At 49.9% G+C, this 16,729-nt stretch overlaps 2 protein-coding genes across 3 annotated transcripts; both read right to left on the reverse strand.

Annotated features, from left to right (window-relative positions):
* Positions 1 to 129: 129 nt before the first annotated feature.
* Positions 130 to 2,434, reverse strand: cfap20 (cilia and flagella associated protein 20). 2 transcript variants are annotated; one of them, XM_068746964.1, is made up of 6 exons: positions 1,883 to 2,434; positions 1,071 to 1,150; positions 885 to 996; positions 617 to 805; positions 397 to 510; positions 130 to 303 (listed from the first exon to the last, which is right to left on the reverse strand). In XM_068746964.1, the coding sequence occupies exons 1-6, from the start codon at positions 1,964 to 1,966 to the stop codon at positions 301 to 303; spliced, it is 582 nt and encodes a 193-aa protein (XP_068603065.1). In that variant the 5' UTR covers positions 1,967 to 2,434; the 3' UTR covers positions 130 to 300. The 2 variants fall into 2 exon arrangements, with proteins under 2 accessions (XP_068603065.1, XP_068603064.1); XM_068746963.1 differs by having other exon boundaries at positions 130 to 306.
* Positions 2,435 to 5,825: 3,391 nt separating this feature from the next.
* On the reverse strand, positions 5,826 to 16,184 carry LOC137903137 (solute carrier family 45 member 4). The gene is given in 20 exon segments (XM_068747272.1): positions 5,826 to 6,006; positions 6,098 to 6,252; positions 6,329 to 6,397; positions 6,477 to 6,607; positions 6,691 to 6,771; positions 6,863 to 6,962; positions 7,047 to 7,208; positions 7,293 to 7,354; positions 7,357 to 7,411; positions 7,413 to 7,501; positions 7,504 to 7,563; positions 7,657 to 8,088; positions 8,167 to 8,200; positions 8,202 to 8,348; positions 8,451 to 8,470; positions 8,473 to 8,640; positions 8,733 to 8,753; positions 8,756 to 8,910; positions 9,774 to 9,966; positions 15,854 to 16,184. Coding segments are annotated over 20 exon segments (2,646 nt in total).
* Between the last annotated feature and the right edge of the window lie 545 nt (positions 16,185 to 16,729).

Here is a 16,729-nt window from a genome sequence, read left to right on the forward strand (position 1 = left end):
CACTCATTTTCATTGCATTTCACTTAGAATGATTTGTGGTGTTTGATAAAGAATTTATATTTGATGAATTTGTGTTTGTTCGCATTTCTTTAAAAGGCAGGACACGCAAAATGGAGGATGAGAGTCCATAAAAATATTTTATTTAGAAGCGAGCGACACAAAACGGAACTTATTACACATTTTAATTAGAATAATGAATATTATTAGATTATGAAGTGTCGCATGTCGACACAAGGGAAACGTTCAGATAAAGCTCCATGCCGGGGTGGGGGGGGGGGGGGAGCGGCGCAGGCTGAGGAGCTACTGCTGGAATAAACACAAACAGGTGAGTGTAAGACGAGCTGCACGTCGTGCACTAACCGTGTAAACGCGCCACGGCGTGGAGGCGTGTCTCACCTTCGCTTTCTGGCTCAGGACGGGCAAAAAGAGTTTAAACTCCGCCGGGAGTTCGTCCTCGGAGTACAGCCTGTCCGAGAAATAGACTCTCCGAATTCTACAGTTGGCGTGGATCTGAGGAGAAAGCAGACGGGGCTGCAGTCACACTGCGGCGTTTCCATAGTAACCTTCTAGCGGCAGCCATGACGCGTCTCTTAGCCTCGGCGCGCGCCGCGCTCACCTGCACACGCAGCGTCTCGATGTAATTTGTGCCGTAGGCCCGTCGGGTGAAGTCCGACAGGTTGAACTGGATCTGGTTCCAGCCGTCGTCCAGCCTCATGGGCATCGTGCAGATGAAAGGCTTCACCCGCGTCGTGCTTTGATAATTGCTCGCCCTGAACCGCCGGCGGACGTTTTTGTCATCCAGCACCTGAAAGCGGACCGACGAGCCTGAGCGGCCATTCAAAACACACCGAACGATCGGCTAACGCTCGGCTCGGCTCGCCTACCTGGACTTCAAACGTAAAGTACTTCTTGAGGTTCTTTAAGATCATAACGAGGAAAGGAAGTTTGATGCCCAAAGTTTTCTTGGGGTCTGCCGGGCAAGTTATGAACGTCGTACTGTAGGGAAGAGAAGAGATGAAGGATTAGGATGACGAGCGGCCGGTCGACGAGTCAACCCGGCAGGCGCTCACCTGACATTCGCCCCTTCGACCTCCAAAGCCTGCGAGTGGATGTCGTTGTCCGTTATTCTCTTGATGTGTCCGTTCCTCACCTGTCAACACAAATAAATGTTAGTTACACGATTAGATATTCTCTCTCACTGTTTATATGAATAATGATCTCCGGCCGAGGTCATTTCATTCCTCTTGCTGTTGACAGAAGTGAAAATGTCGTGTTCTTTGCGTCTTAAAACTTAATGGATCGTTAAGAACACGGATTATTTATTACATGCGTTAGATGTACTTGAACGCGTCAGCCCGGGTTGAGTTCAGATATTTTTGTAGGGAGAAATCAGTGAAGACGAGAAAGTCTGTGAATACTATAATAATAATAATAATAATACATTTTATTTATATAGCGCTTTTCTAGACACTCAAAGTCGCTTTACAGAGAGTACATAAGATAAAAACAGCAAATCAATACAGACAAAAAAAAAGGAACATGAAAATAAATTAGATAAAATATAAAAATCGAAAATTAGAATACTGGCAAGAAACTCCTGTCAATCTTCAAAGTGTTGCATCTAAGCTAACCGAAACCATTAATATATTGACCCGTTGCCCTAGCAACAATACCTCCAGCCCGAGCTTTTGACCAACGGATGGAAAAAACGGGTTTCTCTGGTAACGCTACCCAGGAAATGTAAAAAAAACAAAAGAAAAGAAAACAGGCCGCCGCCGTAATGAGACCAACAGGTTTATACATCAGCATACATCATACATGCAGCTAGCATTAGCACGGCTACGGCTAACAACGCCAGATGGCGCGGACGTCGCGCGCTCACCTTTTTGTCCCATATTTGCAGCGGTTTGCTGCCGATGCTGTACAAAATGGACAAGAAGCCGCTTTGGAAAGTGTTTTTAAACATCGTCGCCGGAGTTTCGTCCTCTCATCCGCCGAGCCCGTTGCTAACGGACGTTTCGTTTGTTTGCAAGTGAGACTTCCGGGCCCTTTGCCACGTGACGCGCGCAGTCATTTTCTGTCTCTGATTGGCTGACCAACCCTGAAAAGAAGCCAATCAGAGGCCAAGTAGGGCGGGTCTCCGTGCCGGCGGCTTTCTTTCTTTCTTTCATTCATTAATTTCCTCACTCTTCTCTAATTGACTCAGATACTGTCTACAAATACTTTCTTCTCCATTTGAATTTAAACTTTAATTTTTTGCATTTGAATAATTAAGAATTCATTAAAGGTCATTAAAGCTGCACCATGCAAACAGCTCTTAGTTCAGGGCAGTTTATTCTACAAGGACCTGCACGAAGCAGCATCACAGAAGAATCTCTGAAACATCGACTTCCGACAACCATCGAGTCTCTTTTATTCCTCAGACATCTTAAGCCGTGATCTCCCGTCTGGTTCTGAGAAACTCCAGCCACAGACTCACAACCTCTGATTAGCATTGAAGGTCAAGTTTGTTTTACCAGTGTAAATAAATGCACCTCTGCAATCCGACCTTAACAGAGTAAATCTGAAAATAACAAGAAGCCCACCATTAAACTTTTTATAAGAGGTGAAAACGGTGCTTCCACCAGAGGACAGCGTCTCACCAGAGGACAGCGCCTCACCAGAGGACAGCGTCTCACCAGAGGACAGCGCCTCACCAGAGACGGGACATCGTGTATGATTCAAATGATTTCCTTCCCCTTGAAAAAAAGAGTCCTGCTAATCAAAACATCCAGATTTTGTCACGTGAATAAAGTTAGAATTTAGCTTCCGTCCTAAAGTCAGTTTTGCTTCCACTTTAGGGGGAAATATATTGTCCCGAAATAGATTTTAAAATGTTAAACTGAGGAGTTGAAAGGTTTAAGTCTGGCAATGAGCTTTTATTGATCACTTATTAGAGTATGAATATATAGGAGTTATAGTTCATGTTCACTTAAATCGAGAGTCCTGGCTGTGGTTTAAAGTTTAAGCCTCTACATAAACACACACACACACACACACACACACACATCAGATCGCATGACGAGTCTGCCTCAGACCTGCACACACAGCAGTTTCAGGTTCCTCCTCGGGTTCATCAGAATCCAGCGAGAGGCTGCGACCCTGCAGGATCATCACCTCCTCTCTCAGCGGTCTGACCACAAAGCATCATGGGAAACCGTCTGGCTGTTTTCAAAGATGCTGAGTTTAGTCATTTGTCTTCCCCTTTAAATTAACAACAGTCCAGTGCTGAACTTCCTCCAGCCGTCATATGGACGATGCTCGTGTTTCACGGAAAAACCTTCAAATCGCTCCTGAAGCTCAGAACAAACACAGAAACCGAGGTGACATCAAGGTCCACTTCCTGTCTGAGGGTCAACCCAGGCCCGTTAAGCCGGTCCCACGTGGCAAAGAACCGGACCAGACCGTGCTTTAAAGGAAAGCACACTGAAATAATGAATGGAGTCATTGTCGGGTTACTTCTGAAGAGCTTTTAAAGGTGCGTTCCATACAGTGTTCATCCAGAGTCCACATATGAGGGCTCAAGCGTATTTACAGAACATAGAGATTTATATTCTTCTTATATAGAAAACCAAACTACTAACAAAAATAATCATCTCTTTTTTTATATATATATATATATGTATAGCAGCAAAACAAGAAGAAAGTCAGAGAAATGTGAATCTCTTTTTTCCAAGTCAGAAGGCATATAATATAGATACTTGCTTTCCCATTCTTTAAGCATTCTTGATTTAAATCAAATCGTATAAATGTCTCTCTCTCTCTGCAACACACTCTAAAGTTGAAGCACACACACACACACACACAGATTGCTGGCTGGAGACGTGAAACAGCGGCGTCCCATCACCTTTCATTTAGCGGTCGGGACGGTGGAACCAACATGGCCAACACTGAAAAAGTGCAAGTGTGAGCGAGACTCTGCCGAGATGAAACCAAACAGATGCAAAAAGAAACACAATTTGTGTTTGAGTTAAAACAGCGTAAAGACTCGGAAATAAAAACATCTGGTGTCGCAGCCACTGATTCCAGAGGTGAAGAGAAAACCTGCAAAGAACTGAGAACCAATCAAACACTTCCAACACAGTCTCACCTCCTTTTGGTGAGTGTGTGTGTGTGTGTGTGTGTGTGCAGCCTTGACACAAAGACACACACAGTCCGGTCTGCATCTGGAAAAGTAATATAACTCCAAAATGTTATTTTGGAAACTAAGAGAAAATGTATTTTATAGAGGAGAAAGCTAAAAAAAATAATTATAAATATCCACAGTTACTTTTTTCTCCTTTTGCAACACACTTCTCTTTATGAGTTCTTTTTTTTTTTTACTTAATGTGCAAGTTCTGTGCAACGTCAGACCCCACCCCACCAGCATCAAAACAAAAAATGATTTCGTCTGAAATCACTTCACATTCATCATTACGGGGTTTGCGTTTTCTTTTTTCAAAGTTCAATAATTAAAGCCACAAGATGGAATCAAAGGTCAGATCTCCCAGCAGGCCGCGCTGCCGTCTGAACATTCCTGCGTTGAGAAAAGGCTCAAAACCCCAAAATCAAAGACTTCCCACTGCGTCCGGCGTCGGTACGGAGACGCTCGAGTGGCACTTCAAGTATTCACGGCCCGACGCTCTCCGGGTCGGTACCCGGACCGAGCGCAACGCTTCAGGTTAAAGAGCACGTTTAAGTTCAAACAGAAAGACACAAACGTCCAGCCATGCGTTAAAAATATATCCCCGACCTAGCGGGACGTCCCAGAGCTCGGGCGAGTCATACTTTGGTGTTCCACACGTGCATGTTTGCTTTTGTCGCATGCAAAGCTCCATGTGCGTTTTTATTTCTGCAGAATATTTTATTTGCCCCTGCGCCGACCGAGGGGCATCTGGTGTTACCCCATCCTCACTATGGCAGGACGGAATCTCTGCAGCGTCGCCCATATAAGGGAACAAACACGGCCGTCGCTGTAAAAACTAGTCTTTAAAATATTCTGCAACTTTTCCAACCAAATGCTTTTTAGCATTCTGTCGCTAACGGCTCAGCTAATGTGCAACTAGCAACAGACGTTGTGCTAACTGCAGCTTCTGCAAATCTTTCTCCTCCTCTCTGTTTGGTTTCTCTTTTCGTGCAACACGCGGGTTTGTCTGGTTATCTTAAACTATTACAAGCATCATGACGTAATTGTTTGTAAGTCGGAAAGTAATGTTTGTGGTTTTAATGCCCCGAATACGACGCGCATCACATCTATGCCCCTCCTTTTCTTGGAATTTCACTTGATATGTTTTGTTTTTGAGTCTTGATATTAAGCCTACGGCTGAAACACTCCTTCCACGTGGATGAATAAAAAAAAAAAAAAACGAAATAAAACATACGACCAGTCAAATTGAGAACATCTCCGGGGTCTTAAAGCTATCGTCACGGATTGCCGTCACAGTCCCAGAGAGCCGAGGACGTCGTTTATTTTTGGCGAGCTGGACGCCGCTGGACGTCCTTGGGGCATCGGTTTCAGCAACGTGGAGCTAACGACGATGGCGCTGATGCCGCAGTGAGGAAGAACGATTTTCTGCATTTTTTTAAATCCAGGTGGCTGCTCAGCAGCGCCTCCTAGAGGCCCTGAGTGACAGAGACAACCTCTGACGGTCCCTGGCCACGCCCTTAAACGTCCATGATGGCTGAGTGGAAGGAATTTTGGGGGACGAGACGTTCTTTGGGTTGGTCTCAGGATGGATCGAGGACGGCGGCGCGTTCAAACGCTTTTCCATTGGCGGTTGTGAACGTCGTGGTTCCCGCCCAGCCGTCTACAGAGCCGACTCGAGCTCCGTGTGACAGGAAGCGGTGGTGGAGGTGGTTTTGCCTTCCTTGCCGAGTTTCAGGAAGCTGGGTTTTTCTATCACCACGGTAACAGCCCCTTTGCCGCCGTCGGGATTTTCCAGTGTCGCTTGGGCCCGTTTGCCCGAAGCTTTGGCCGAGTCGCCGTCTCTGTCGATGAAAATTAAAATCGGTCGGGATTGTACTTGTAGAGGAGGAGAGGTTAAAACGTAACAAAGAAAAACAAAGAGGAAGTTCTCACCGGTTGTTTGGAGTCGGATAAATGACCACGAAGTAGGCGGTTAGGAATCCAAGGAGGGAGCCCCCGGAGGCCACCATGGGAATGACACGGATGCTGCCGACGCTTTCCACGACGGCACCCAGAGCCGAGGCGACCAGGATCTGACTGATGTAGACCTGGAAAAGGAGAAATCATCACACGTGAACACAAAAGAAAAGCCACAGAAAGCGCTGAGGATCGGAAAACGCTCACCTGGCAGGACAAGATGGCGCAGTCGATGCCGAAGCCTCGCCGGGAGTTCCCCGGACTATGCTGGATGTACTGCAGGAGGCAGAGAGACAGAAGCATCTTTAGTTTGGGAGGGGGGGGGGGGGTAATCATAAAGAAGCAACATCCATACCTCCTTAATTTCATGATACTGTCCCAGCAGAGCGTAAGGACAGTAGGAGATGCTCATGGAGAGGATTCCCATGCTGCTGATCATCACCATAGCAACATATACATCAGGGAAGATCGCCATGACAGCAGTTCCTACAGCGGGTTAATCAGATTCTCAGATTCTCAGCCGCTCACACGCTCCCCGTTCTATTCCGCGGCTGCGCTGGCGTTCATACCGATGCAGAATCCGAGCGTTCCGAGGATGTAAATGACCTTGATGCTCAGGTTAAAGTTGTCCAGGTACTTCTGGAGGATGGCTGGAGACAGGTGGACGACGGTGGTCGGTTAGTCCGAAGCGTAAAGCAAAGAGGAACAAGGTCTATTCTGAAGGCGTGCCTCGCTCCTTACCCGAGCACGTAGCGGCCGTCATGGCGTAGACGCCCAACCCCCAGCATCCCATCTGGACGCCTCGGTGATAATTCTCTAGCAAAGTAGAATTGGAGGGAGCCTGAGAGAGAGAGAACAGACTCGTATGAACACGGGAGTCACACAGGGAGCGGCGTTTTGAACGAGTCGCACGCGGCCCCCGTACGGTGGGATCCCCCTGGTAGATGACTTGTCCCATGAAGTCGGTGAAGAAGACGGCCTCGGCGATGATGGAGAACCAGGTGAGCAGGTGGCAGGCGCAGAGTCGCAGCAGCTCCGGAGGCATCTTCAGCATGGACAGCCACAGCAGCCTCACGGTGGTCTCGACCTTCAGGGGGGGGGGGGGGGGGGGCGATCAAATAACCTCCCGTAGAAGGAGACGCCTACGTAAAACCCGACCGGCACTCCTCACCTCCCCCTCCTCGCTCTCCGTGTCGCCGCTGGAGGAGTTGGTGTTTCCGCTGCGATGCTGTTCCTCTGGCGGCTCCGCCTCCTCTGCCGGGCCTCCACCTCGTACAGGTCGTTCATGCCTGCGAGACGGCTTGATGAGGAAGGCGGCGTTGGCCCGGCGGTAGCGGTAGCGGTGGCTCCCGACCCGACCGTAGTAGGAGAACGTACAGACGGCTGGCGATAGAAGGTGTGGCGGTGGGGGGGTTGCCTCGCCGGCGCTCCCGCACCGGCCGCTGGAATAAGACGAGCGATCGAGATGAACTTTGGTCGATCAAAGAGATGGATCCGCGTTTGTTCTCAAATGATTCCGCGCAGACATTACGAACCTTTGACCGTCCCAGCGCGATGCACCGGCCCCTTAGCGCTAGCGCCATCATTAGCCGCGCCAGCTAACGCACGCCGCTCGTTGAGCTGGTTGTTCAGCAACGCCTCTCGGCCTCCGTCGTCCTCCATTTCCTGCAGGAAAGCAGAGAGGTGGGAGATCCTGGACGCGGCGGCGTGCGTTCTCTGGTCGGCGTGGGGACGGAGCAGGTCCTGGCTGCCCGCGCTGCTGCTGCGCCTGATGTTGCCGAGCTGGGGCGTCGGCGTCGGCGTGCTGGGATTGAGGTTGGAGGAGGCGGCGGCGGTGGGAGGCGAGCTGCGATAGGGCGAGAGACGCTCGGCAAAGATGGACGGCTCTAGGTGGGACAGGAACAGAGCGTCGTGGTCCGGGTGGTCCAGGGTGGCGTCTGCCATGGCGAGGACACTGTCGCTTTTACCTGGAGGGACGGTCGGAGGAGAACGATGGAAGTCGAGTAATCAAATCGGTCAGGAAGCTTACGCAGAAGAAACTCCACTTCTCATGAGCTCCACCCCCAGGAAATCGACATCCATATCCCCCGCGCTCCGATTGGTCATCTCCGTAGGAGTCGTAGGGGTCGTAGGTGTCCATTGCTTTGTTCTCTCCAATCACTTCCAGCTTGGGTGCACAAAGTGCGGTCCCGCCGTTGGCGGCCGGTTCGGAGCAATTCGGACTTTCCTGGAGCGGCAATGAGGGGAGCGCGTTTTCGCGTGACGTCACAGAAACCTCCTCAGGGTTTTGGCTTTTTCCCCCCCTCTCTCTCTCTCTCTCTCTCCTTACCTGGTCCAGCCGGTCCTGTTGGGCGAGTACTGGCGCTCCTCAATGCTGAGGAGGTGCAGCACCACGGAGATGGAGAAGACGAAGGCGGCGAAGACAAACAGGATCTGCTCTTGGGATCGGAACGCAGCTCCCAGGAAGGTGTGCATCCAGTCTAAGCCTCCGAGAGAGTAGCCAGCCGCCCCACCAAGACCTGCACGGGGGGGGGCAACCAATCCACTTCAGACCAGGATCCTGGAGCAGACGTTCTCTCTTTAAAGGTCAGACAAAAGGTTCATCCGTTACCTGCGGACGCAGCGTGGATGTGAGCGCCATGTCTTGCTCCTCCGTGTCTGCCACATCTAGCAGGTACGCTCTGATTGGTCCCTCCGTCGCATCCGCACAGAAGTCCAACACCACCACCCCCAGCACCGTAAGGACAATTCCTATTGGCTGTCGGCCCTGCTCGTCGCCACGGACAACCCTAAGGACGCCAAAGTCAAATTAAGAAGACGACATGAAAAAATAAAGTTCATGTGATCAATAGATTGTTAGAGTTAAACCAGCACATTACCCATGCTGCTTTGCAGTGTCCAATAACCTGATGAGAAACCATGAATGTGTGTGTGTGTGTGTGTGTGCGTCACAATGGGGCAGCTCTACTCACTAGCTAGGCAGGCAGACAGGAAGTAAACTCTGATTGGTGGAAAGGGGGAAGAAAACAGGAAGCATTCCCTGTGAATTGCCTTCTCCTCTGTTCCCATGTCAACCCAGCTTGGTGCCCTAACCCCCCCCCCCCCCCCCCCCCCCGGCAGAAGAATGGAGGCAGAACATAATAGAAGTGAGTAGAATCTGCTGACTCAGCTCTTCATCATGTTATTTAGAATTCCTTTGAAGGCTCGTTTGAACTTTTGCCGTATTTAGGGCAGGTTTTGTTGATCTGAACAACAGCCCCCCCCCCCCCCCATGCCAGAGACACCTTAAATCCTTTGAAGCGATCAGGGAGGCGGTAACTGTCGCTAACGATGTTGTTAGCACCGTGCTAAATCTGATTATCCTTTGAAATTTAATTATTTCAAGGATGAGACCAATCCAAGGATTGCCTGATCAGTCCGATCAATTAGCTTGATTGGATTGGGGTTAACGTATGTGACGGGATGAAGGTCCGACCATCAGCGCAGGACTGGACGATGGCACAAGGTGGTCTTGCGTATTATTTATGCATTTTCAGAGACACACGTCCCTGGAAAGTCTGTCTGCATTAATAGTAGGATTGCCATGGCAACTGTGCAGCTGCGTAGAAGCAAAAAGTTCTTAGAAGTAAAAAAAAAAAAAAGGCAACCCAACTCACCGATCTGCGATCCGTTGAGGAACAGCGCCACTCCGATCAGCGTTCCGACACAGAGCGCCAGGATGAACGGCCGCCTCCTGCCCCACCGCAGGGTGCAGCGGTCGCTGGCCGAGCCGATCAGAGGCGTGAACATGAGCCCCAGGACCGGGCTGAGGAACCAGGTCAGACTGTAGTACTGCTCCGGAAGACCTGCGCAAAGTCAGACAAGACATTTCTGGAGTCGTCCACCGGGTGGAGCCACACCGACTACTCAACGTTCCTATTCGATTGGTTTGATTTAAATGTTTTATCCGTTGGAAGGATAAAAGCTATTGTTTCTTGAACAATCCACATTAGCTTGCATCGCTGAATTCTGTAAAATAATTAGAACACCACGTGAACAGGACCGGAGAGTCGAGTTTCTTGGGTCTTGGTTTGCTTTGTCGTTTTCCCAGAAGCACGTTAAACGACTCTCATTAGAGCTGAAAGCGAGAGCTTCTGAAACCTGAAACTGGAAACGTTCTGGTTAAAGTTGAAGAACGAGCTGCAGGAAGATAAAACTTTGATCGGCCTCTGGTTGCAGCCGTTTCCGCTTCTGCCTTCTTGCTTTATTGAATAATGACATTCGACTTTACTTTCCTGCAGCAGAGTGGAGTCAGTGGAAACCACTTAAGGTCCTTTAGCATTAGCAGACAGACAGACACACACGATGTATAATATTGAAACAGCGTTTAATGAAGTCGTTAATCAGAATGCAGTTTAGCTCAATATATTCTAATGCAGCTGAAAACACGACTTCACTTCGGCCCCGCCGCTTCGTTCGGTCTGATCGGCACGGCTGTTTTCCATAAGCAAAACCAGTGGAGCAACTAAACATGCCTGACAAATGCCTGATGTGCATTGTGATTGGCTGATGCAGAAGGGTGAGGCGGAGACGGAGGGATTGTTTTTATTTATTATTATTATTTATTTTAAGAAGGGTGTGATCAGACGAATCATTGACTCTTTAACGGCAACTGATCGGGCGTGATTCTCATGACCCCCCCCCTCCCCCTCCCCGCTCCCGCTTGGGAACCCCGTCACCACGGAGACTCCATCACCTTAACTTCCTGAGTCCTAATATGGCTGTGGCATTCACGGCTTCCTGTTGTGCCGTTTGTTCACTCGAAGGAAAGGTTTGTGTGTGTGTGTGTGAGAGAGAGAAACACACACACACACACACACACACACACACACCTGTTAGAGGCGAAAAGAGCAGCACAGTAAAAGCAGGCAACAAAAAAGCTGATTTGAAGGTTTGTCAACATCAAAAACAGGAAAACAGAGTCCAGAAAACACAAAAAAACAAACTAGAAAGAGACTCCTATACTAAAACACTAAAAACAACATCACACACACACACAGCAGAGTTCCCACACAATCCTAGTACTGCGAGTACAAACACACACAAAGGGAACAATACTGAGTGAACAGAAGTACAGGAAGTATTTCAGAAAGAGAAAAAAGAAAGGAGACGAGCTAAAGAGACAGAAGGAGGGAAAGGGGAGAGCGAGAAAGGATAAAGATCGGAGGGAGACAAAGGGGAGGGGGGGGGGGGGGGGCTGAGAGGAAGGGAAAGGTGAGAGAGAAGGAAAGATGGAGACAGACAGAAAAAGCAGAGAAGTCGGTGTCGCCTGATCGTGGGAAGGAAAAGTGTACAATCTGCTCCATCTAGCGCCAACATGCTCGCTTTACTGTATGCCTCTTCTCCTCACGCACACACACACACACACACGCACACACACCCGCACACACACACACACACACGCACACACACCCGCACACAGCACAGGCTGCCTATTCATCACCCTTGCCACATAGCGTGTTGTGCTTTTCCACCAACTCCAATTGTTTTCCGACCGTTACACTTCGGATTGGACACATCTCCTCCAAACGGCGGCGACCGTTCGTCTACACGGACGATGAAACGCTCCAGTTCACGCCGCCGACGCGGGTCGACGCTCCTAAAACGCATTTACCTGCGGCGGAGGAGCGTCTCATCAGGCGCCGCCCGACTCCTTCCGTCCTCAAAGAGAAGTGTGACATCACTCCACATAAACGGCGTCCTCATACCTAAATGGCAGCTTCTTTCCAGACAGCGCTCGCCTTGTTTTCCCGGGCGGCTTGAAGAACAAGGATTACTGTATGTTAGCTGATCAGCCCTTTATGATTTGTTCTGATGCTGTTCCCCCCCCAAAGCCGCGTGATGTTTGGATTGAATCTGCTGCAAACAAAAAACACACACACTCGACTAAACTTTCAGAGAAGCGGCCAACAAAGACGGAAGCTTCAGGAGGTTATCCTCTGATGTCCGATTCACGATTCGTCGCAGCGCATTTCTGCTCCCACGCTCGGGCGGTCAGGAAATCAACCTGGGCAGGCAAAGCGTGTCCCGGAAATCTCTCTTTGCTGCTAAATGTGGAGCAGATTAAGATTAATCAAAGGCTGGACCTGCATTAGACACTAGGCTTTAAAGATTAAGGCTCGCATTGTTCCTCCAAATCTCACGCAAAGACCAAATCCCAACAACAGAATCATAATATAGCTCCGTCCTCTTGTTCCAGATATACTTTTAAAATACTTCTACTCTTGTATCCTCTTCATTGCAGGACTGAGTATTTTTTTTTTACAGCGTGGTATTCCTACTTCCACCACCATCCATCCATCTCCGAGGTTTCTCACACATCGCTATCTCCCTCCATCGCCCAGAAACTAAAATCAAACACTCCGCCTCAGAGAAAGCCATTCTCTCCTTCCGAAACCTTTCCCATTTTCCCATAAACACAAAACAATATGTTCATTTCCTGCGCCGGCGTGAGAAAACGGCGAAGAAAAATGCCACACGTTGACGGAAAAAAAACAAAAACAGCCAGACAAATGGTGCCAAAGTGAGAGGGAGGGCAGAGGTCGGGAAAGGGAGAAAGTGGGCGGGACGAATGAGAGACAGACAAGGGGAAAGGAAAGGAAAGGAAAGGAAAGGAAAGGAGGAAGCCGGCGTTTCAGAGTAAACGGAACAGGAACGGAGTCGGAGCTAATCTGAAATATTAGTTCAGATTATTCCATTTGATCAAACCGATTATCTCCCGATTGGCTTCTTGGATCATCCATCGCTCCCCTTTGGAGTGATGAGTCATCGTTCCTCCCAGCGGACAGAGGCGGAGCAAGGGCACCTGAAGGTCAACGGCATCAGGACCAGTGAGGTCGTCAGCCAGCCAACCGAACCCCTCCCAAGGACAAACGACCCCGCCCCATGTAGTGGAAATCCATTCCCACAGCACAGAGCAGACCGGCGTGTGCATTAGCAGGGAAATCCCAACACTGCCGCTACACACACACACACGCACACACACACGCACACACACACACACACACACACACGGTCTGCAGGGTTACATAACACCGCCGCGGGAGGCCGACGCTTTAGCTCGTTAGCTTTAGCGTTGCTGCAGAGAGAAGCACAAACGCTCTCATTCATTCACCTTTATTATCATACATCTACGGCGCGGCTTACATGAAGCCATATGTGACCAACGGGAGGGAGGCGGGCCTCCGACTGCGGCTGACCTATCAGCAGCACGGCTGACTGCCCTTTCTCCTGCAGCAGAAGCGATCGATCGATAAAGCCGATCAGCAGCGGGCGGTCGGTAAACCCGCGTAACCGCGACTACCAGGGGCCGGCAAACGCTTTCCCCTCCTGATGGTGCGTTCAGGGGCCCATTGAAGACGCAGCAGAAAACACACATGACCCCGGCCAGCTTGAAGGAACGGTATAATCGACTGGTTTAACACAAACTCCTCACAGAAAGGGTGCGAGTGGGATTCGAACCCACGACCTTCTTGCTGTGAGGCAATAATAATTTATCCCAAGTCGATCATAGACGTCGATATGTACACGGTATGTCACTGAACTTATTATTCTGTATTTCCCCTTTAAGATGGAACAACTTGTGAAACTATTCATTTTAAACAACAACAGTTTGCGGCTAATTTGCTGCCACCGATGTTTCTTTGTACCCGACGTCACCTGAGAGCCCAGCGGCGGCTTGCTTTTGATGTTTGCACCTTCCTGGGAGGGGGGAATGTGCTGACACAAGATATGCATTCCTCGCATTTCTCACGCTAATGGCGCGCGCATCACCCGCCGGACGTAAGAGAAAGACCTCGCATGAACGCACAGAACGCGTCTTTGTCTTCAAATGCCTGCTGACAGAGAAACAAACAAAACAAACACACGCTCGGCGTCGCCGCCGCACCGATCGGTCGGTCCCGCGCTGCCGTTTGTTAGCGAGCGAAAACGCCTCAAAGGGCCTTTTGCGTCTCCGCGGCGATAACATTAATAAGTGAACAATGTTACCGCAGCGATTATATAAAGAGCTATAAATAACTGACTGATCGGCTCGTCTCCCTCTCTCTGCAGAGACGGTCAAAAGTGTAAAATAAAACACGATTGCGGTGAAGGAGGTGTCGTCGTTCGACAGGAATGTGACTCTCATCCCGTTTCTCTTTCCCCGCGTGATTTTAGACCCTCCCTGCGTCACACCGCAGCATCACAGATGCAGCGTTCATATCCTCCTCCCTTATTCACCGACATCCAGCCAGCCACTTGCATAACCCTGCATCAGCGCGCCGAGGCCAGCTAGCACGGTAGGATCAGGTTACCCGGCATGCAGGCGCAGAGATCAGGCCGACTTCCTGTACGGCACGAACGCTGCAGAGACAGTTAGCATGTCGTTAACAATTAGCACGTGGTTAAAAACTGCGGCTTAATTAGCGGTGACGTAGCACAGATCCTGCAGCTAGCACCTTTTAGGAGGACACGGAATGAAGTCGCTGAAGCACGAAGCTAATGAAAACCAGATGACGTATCATATAATACGTCAACAAGATGCTAACGGGAAGCCACGCGCCATGTGTGCCAACCTTCGTCACTCAAACCTCATTTCTTGTAATAATGAAATGTGCAGACTCTTTATTCTGAGGCGCTGTCGCTGTTCCCCTCCCATAATGCTCTAGCGTATTTGTTATCTATTAAAAGCAGAGCTGCTGCCCCTGAACATGAATATAGGAAATCCATTTTTGATTCGCTTCGTCACCGTGAATCGATACCTTCCTGTGCCACTCAGACCTCGCAGTTACGCAACGCAGCGTCTCCATCACAGCGTCACCTTTCAGACCGTCTCCTCTCCTCTCCTCCCCTCCCAACCTCTCTCCCCCTCTCACTCACTCACCTCCAGCTGCATTCAGACGTCAGCTAATGCTCTTACTGAGGGCACCTTTTCGAAACGGGCCGACGGCGAGACAGAAACGGAGGAGCTGCAGAGTGAAACGGGAAACGGGCCGTGCGAGCACAACTTCCTTCTGGTTATCTCGTCGTTCTGACAGCATGCATGACTTGACGGAACAGAAACAGGCTCTGCATGTTCTCCCCAGAAGTCCTTCTATGGTCGGAGTTTCTCACCCCCCCCCCCTCTGTGGGTTGTGTAAATATGGGCTCAACCAAACTGTTCCTGCTGCACAAACACAGACATGAACTCTTTTTCTTTGCCACGCACACACACGATGTCACGACGTCGCTCGGCGCGAGCCAACCGGCTGTACTCTCTCCCCACCCAGACCGCTACAGAAGAAACGTGACTCGGCAAAACCTTTGGCCGGTGCAAGTGAGATTAAAACTGTCTGCGTGTGCGTGTGTGTGTGTGTGCATGTGTGCATGTGTGTGTGTGTGTGTGTGTGTGCGTTCCATTTGGCTAATCCCCTGGTAGATCCTGTGAAGTGAAGGTGAACAGGATAAAGTTTCATCTCTTGGACGAGGTGTCTTTGTCCCTTTGGAGACAAACAAACCCGTTTGAGGCTGGAAACACTTTGACTCCCGAACAAACAAGCTGCTCCTCCTCAATCAAACGCAGCTGGGGGACGTGCTGCTTTCACGTCGGCGTGTTTTTACTGGTGCTGAAACGCTTTGCCGTGTTTTCGGGCCGGAGGACGACCCGGCGTCTTCGCTTTAATGCGAGACGCCACGTTCGCGATGCACGTCGTGAACGTGCGCCGTCGGACTCACCGATCTGCAGCAGGACGGGCGTCACCAGCGCCGTCTCCATGGCGTAGCAGAACTCCCGGCCGAACATCACGGCCCCGTGCATCACCCATCTCTTCAGGGGGATGCCCTCCACGGAGCCCTCGCTCGATGACTCCTCCCCTCTTCGGCCTCCTCCTCCTCCTCCTCCTCCTCCTCCTCCTCCACTTTCCAATACATCCGTCTCCACTCCTGCTCCTCCCGTCTCCTTGTCGGGCCCTGGCGTCTTGATGTTTTTGCCGTTAACCCCGCCCACCGCAGACCCGCCCTGCATAGCGTCAGCCCCCGTGTTCTGGGGAGGCATGGCGGACGGCATGCACGCGATGAGAAAACAAGCGCGCCTCCGCTAATGCACGAAACGATCTGATCAATTACCTGTAGCTAAAAAAAAAAAAAATCCACAAAGGAGTATCCGGATGCTGGTAGTTGATTTAAAACCAGAAGTGACTTCCTGGATGTTAGTTAAATACAATCTCAAGCTACAAACTGGCGCTAATTTCTGGCTATATCAAAAGGATAATCACAAGTTAAAGGTCTTAGAGACGGCGTCAGGGCGAAACAGGGTCCGACAAAAATCAAGGATCAAAAATCAGCAAAAAGTCGTCGTCTTCCAGATTACTTCATCTTAATCAAGAATGAATCCTCCTTTAATCCTCCCCGGTCCGAAGGAAGGAGAAAACTAGAAATAAAAGAAGCAGTTGAATTTTCACAGGAAGAGTGGGAGATACATTCCACGTTTGCTTCTGTGTGTGTGTGTGTGTGTGTGTGTGTGTGTGGGGGGGGGGGGGGTGTTTATGGCTTTGTCATTGAGGTTTTACCCTCTTCTCCTACTGTCTATTACAAGCAGATAAAATCCATATA

Source organism: Brachionichthys hirsutus, chromosome 13 (assembly GCF_040956055.1).
Source record: "Brachionichthys hirsutus isolate HB-005 chromosome 13, CSIRO-AGI_Bhir_v1, whole genome shotgun sequence".
NCBI classification, from domain to species: Eukaryota; Metazoa; Chordata; class Actinopteri; order Lophiiformes; family Brachionichthyidae; genus Brachionichthys; species Brachionichthys hirsutus.

What these genes read in the sequence shown, in the direction of transcription:
- cfap20 (XM_068746963.1), bottom strand. Translation starts at nt 1,966, where the DNA reads ATGTTTAAAAACACTTTCCAAAGCGGCTTCTTGTCCATTTTGTACAGC. An exon ending in TGCAAATATGGGACAAAAAG is followed by an intron (nt 1,151 to 1,882) that starts GTGAGCGCGCGA and finishes TTGTGTTGACAG; the next exon opens with GTGAGGAACGGACACATCAA. An exon ending in GTCGAAGGGGCGAATGTCAG is followed by an intron (nt 997 to 1,070) that starts GTGAGCGCCTGC and finishes TCTTCCCTACAG; the next exon opens with TACGACGTTCATAACTTGCC.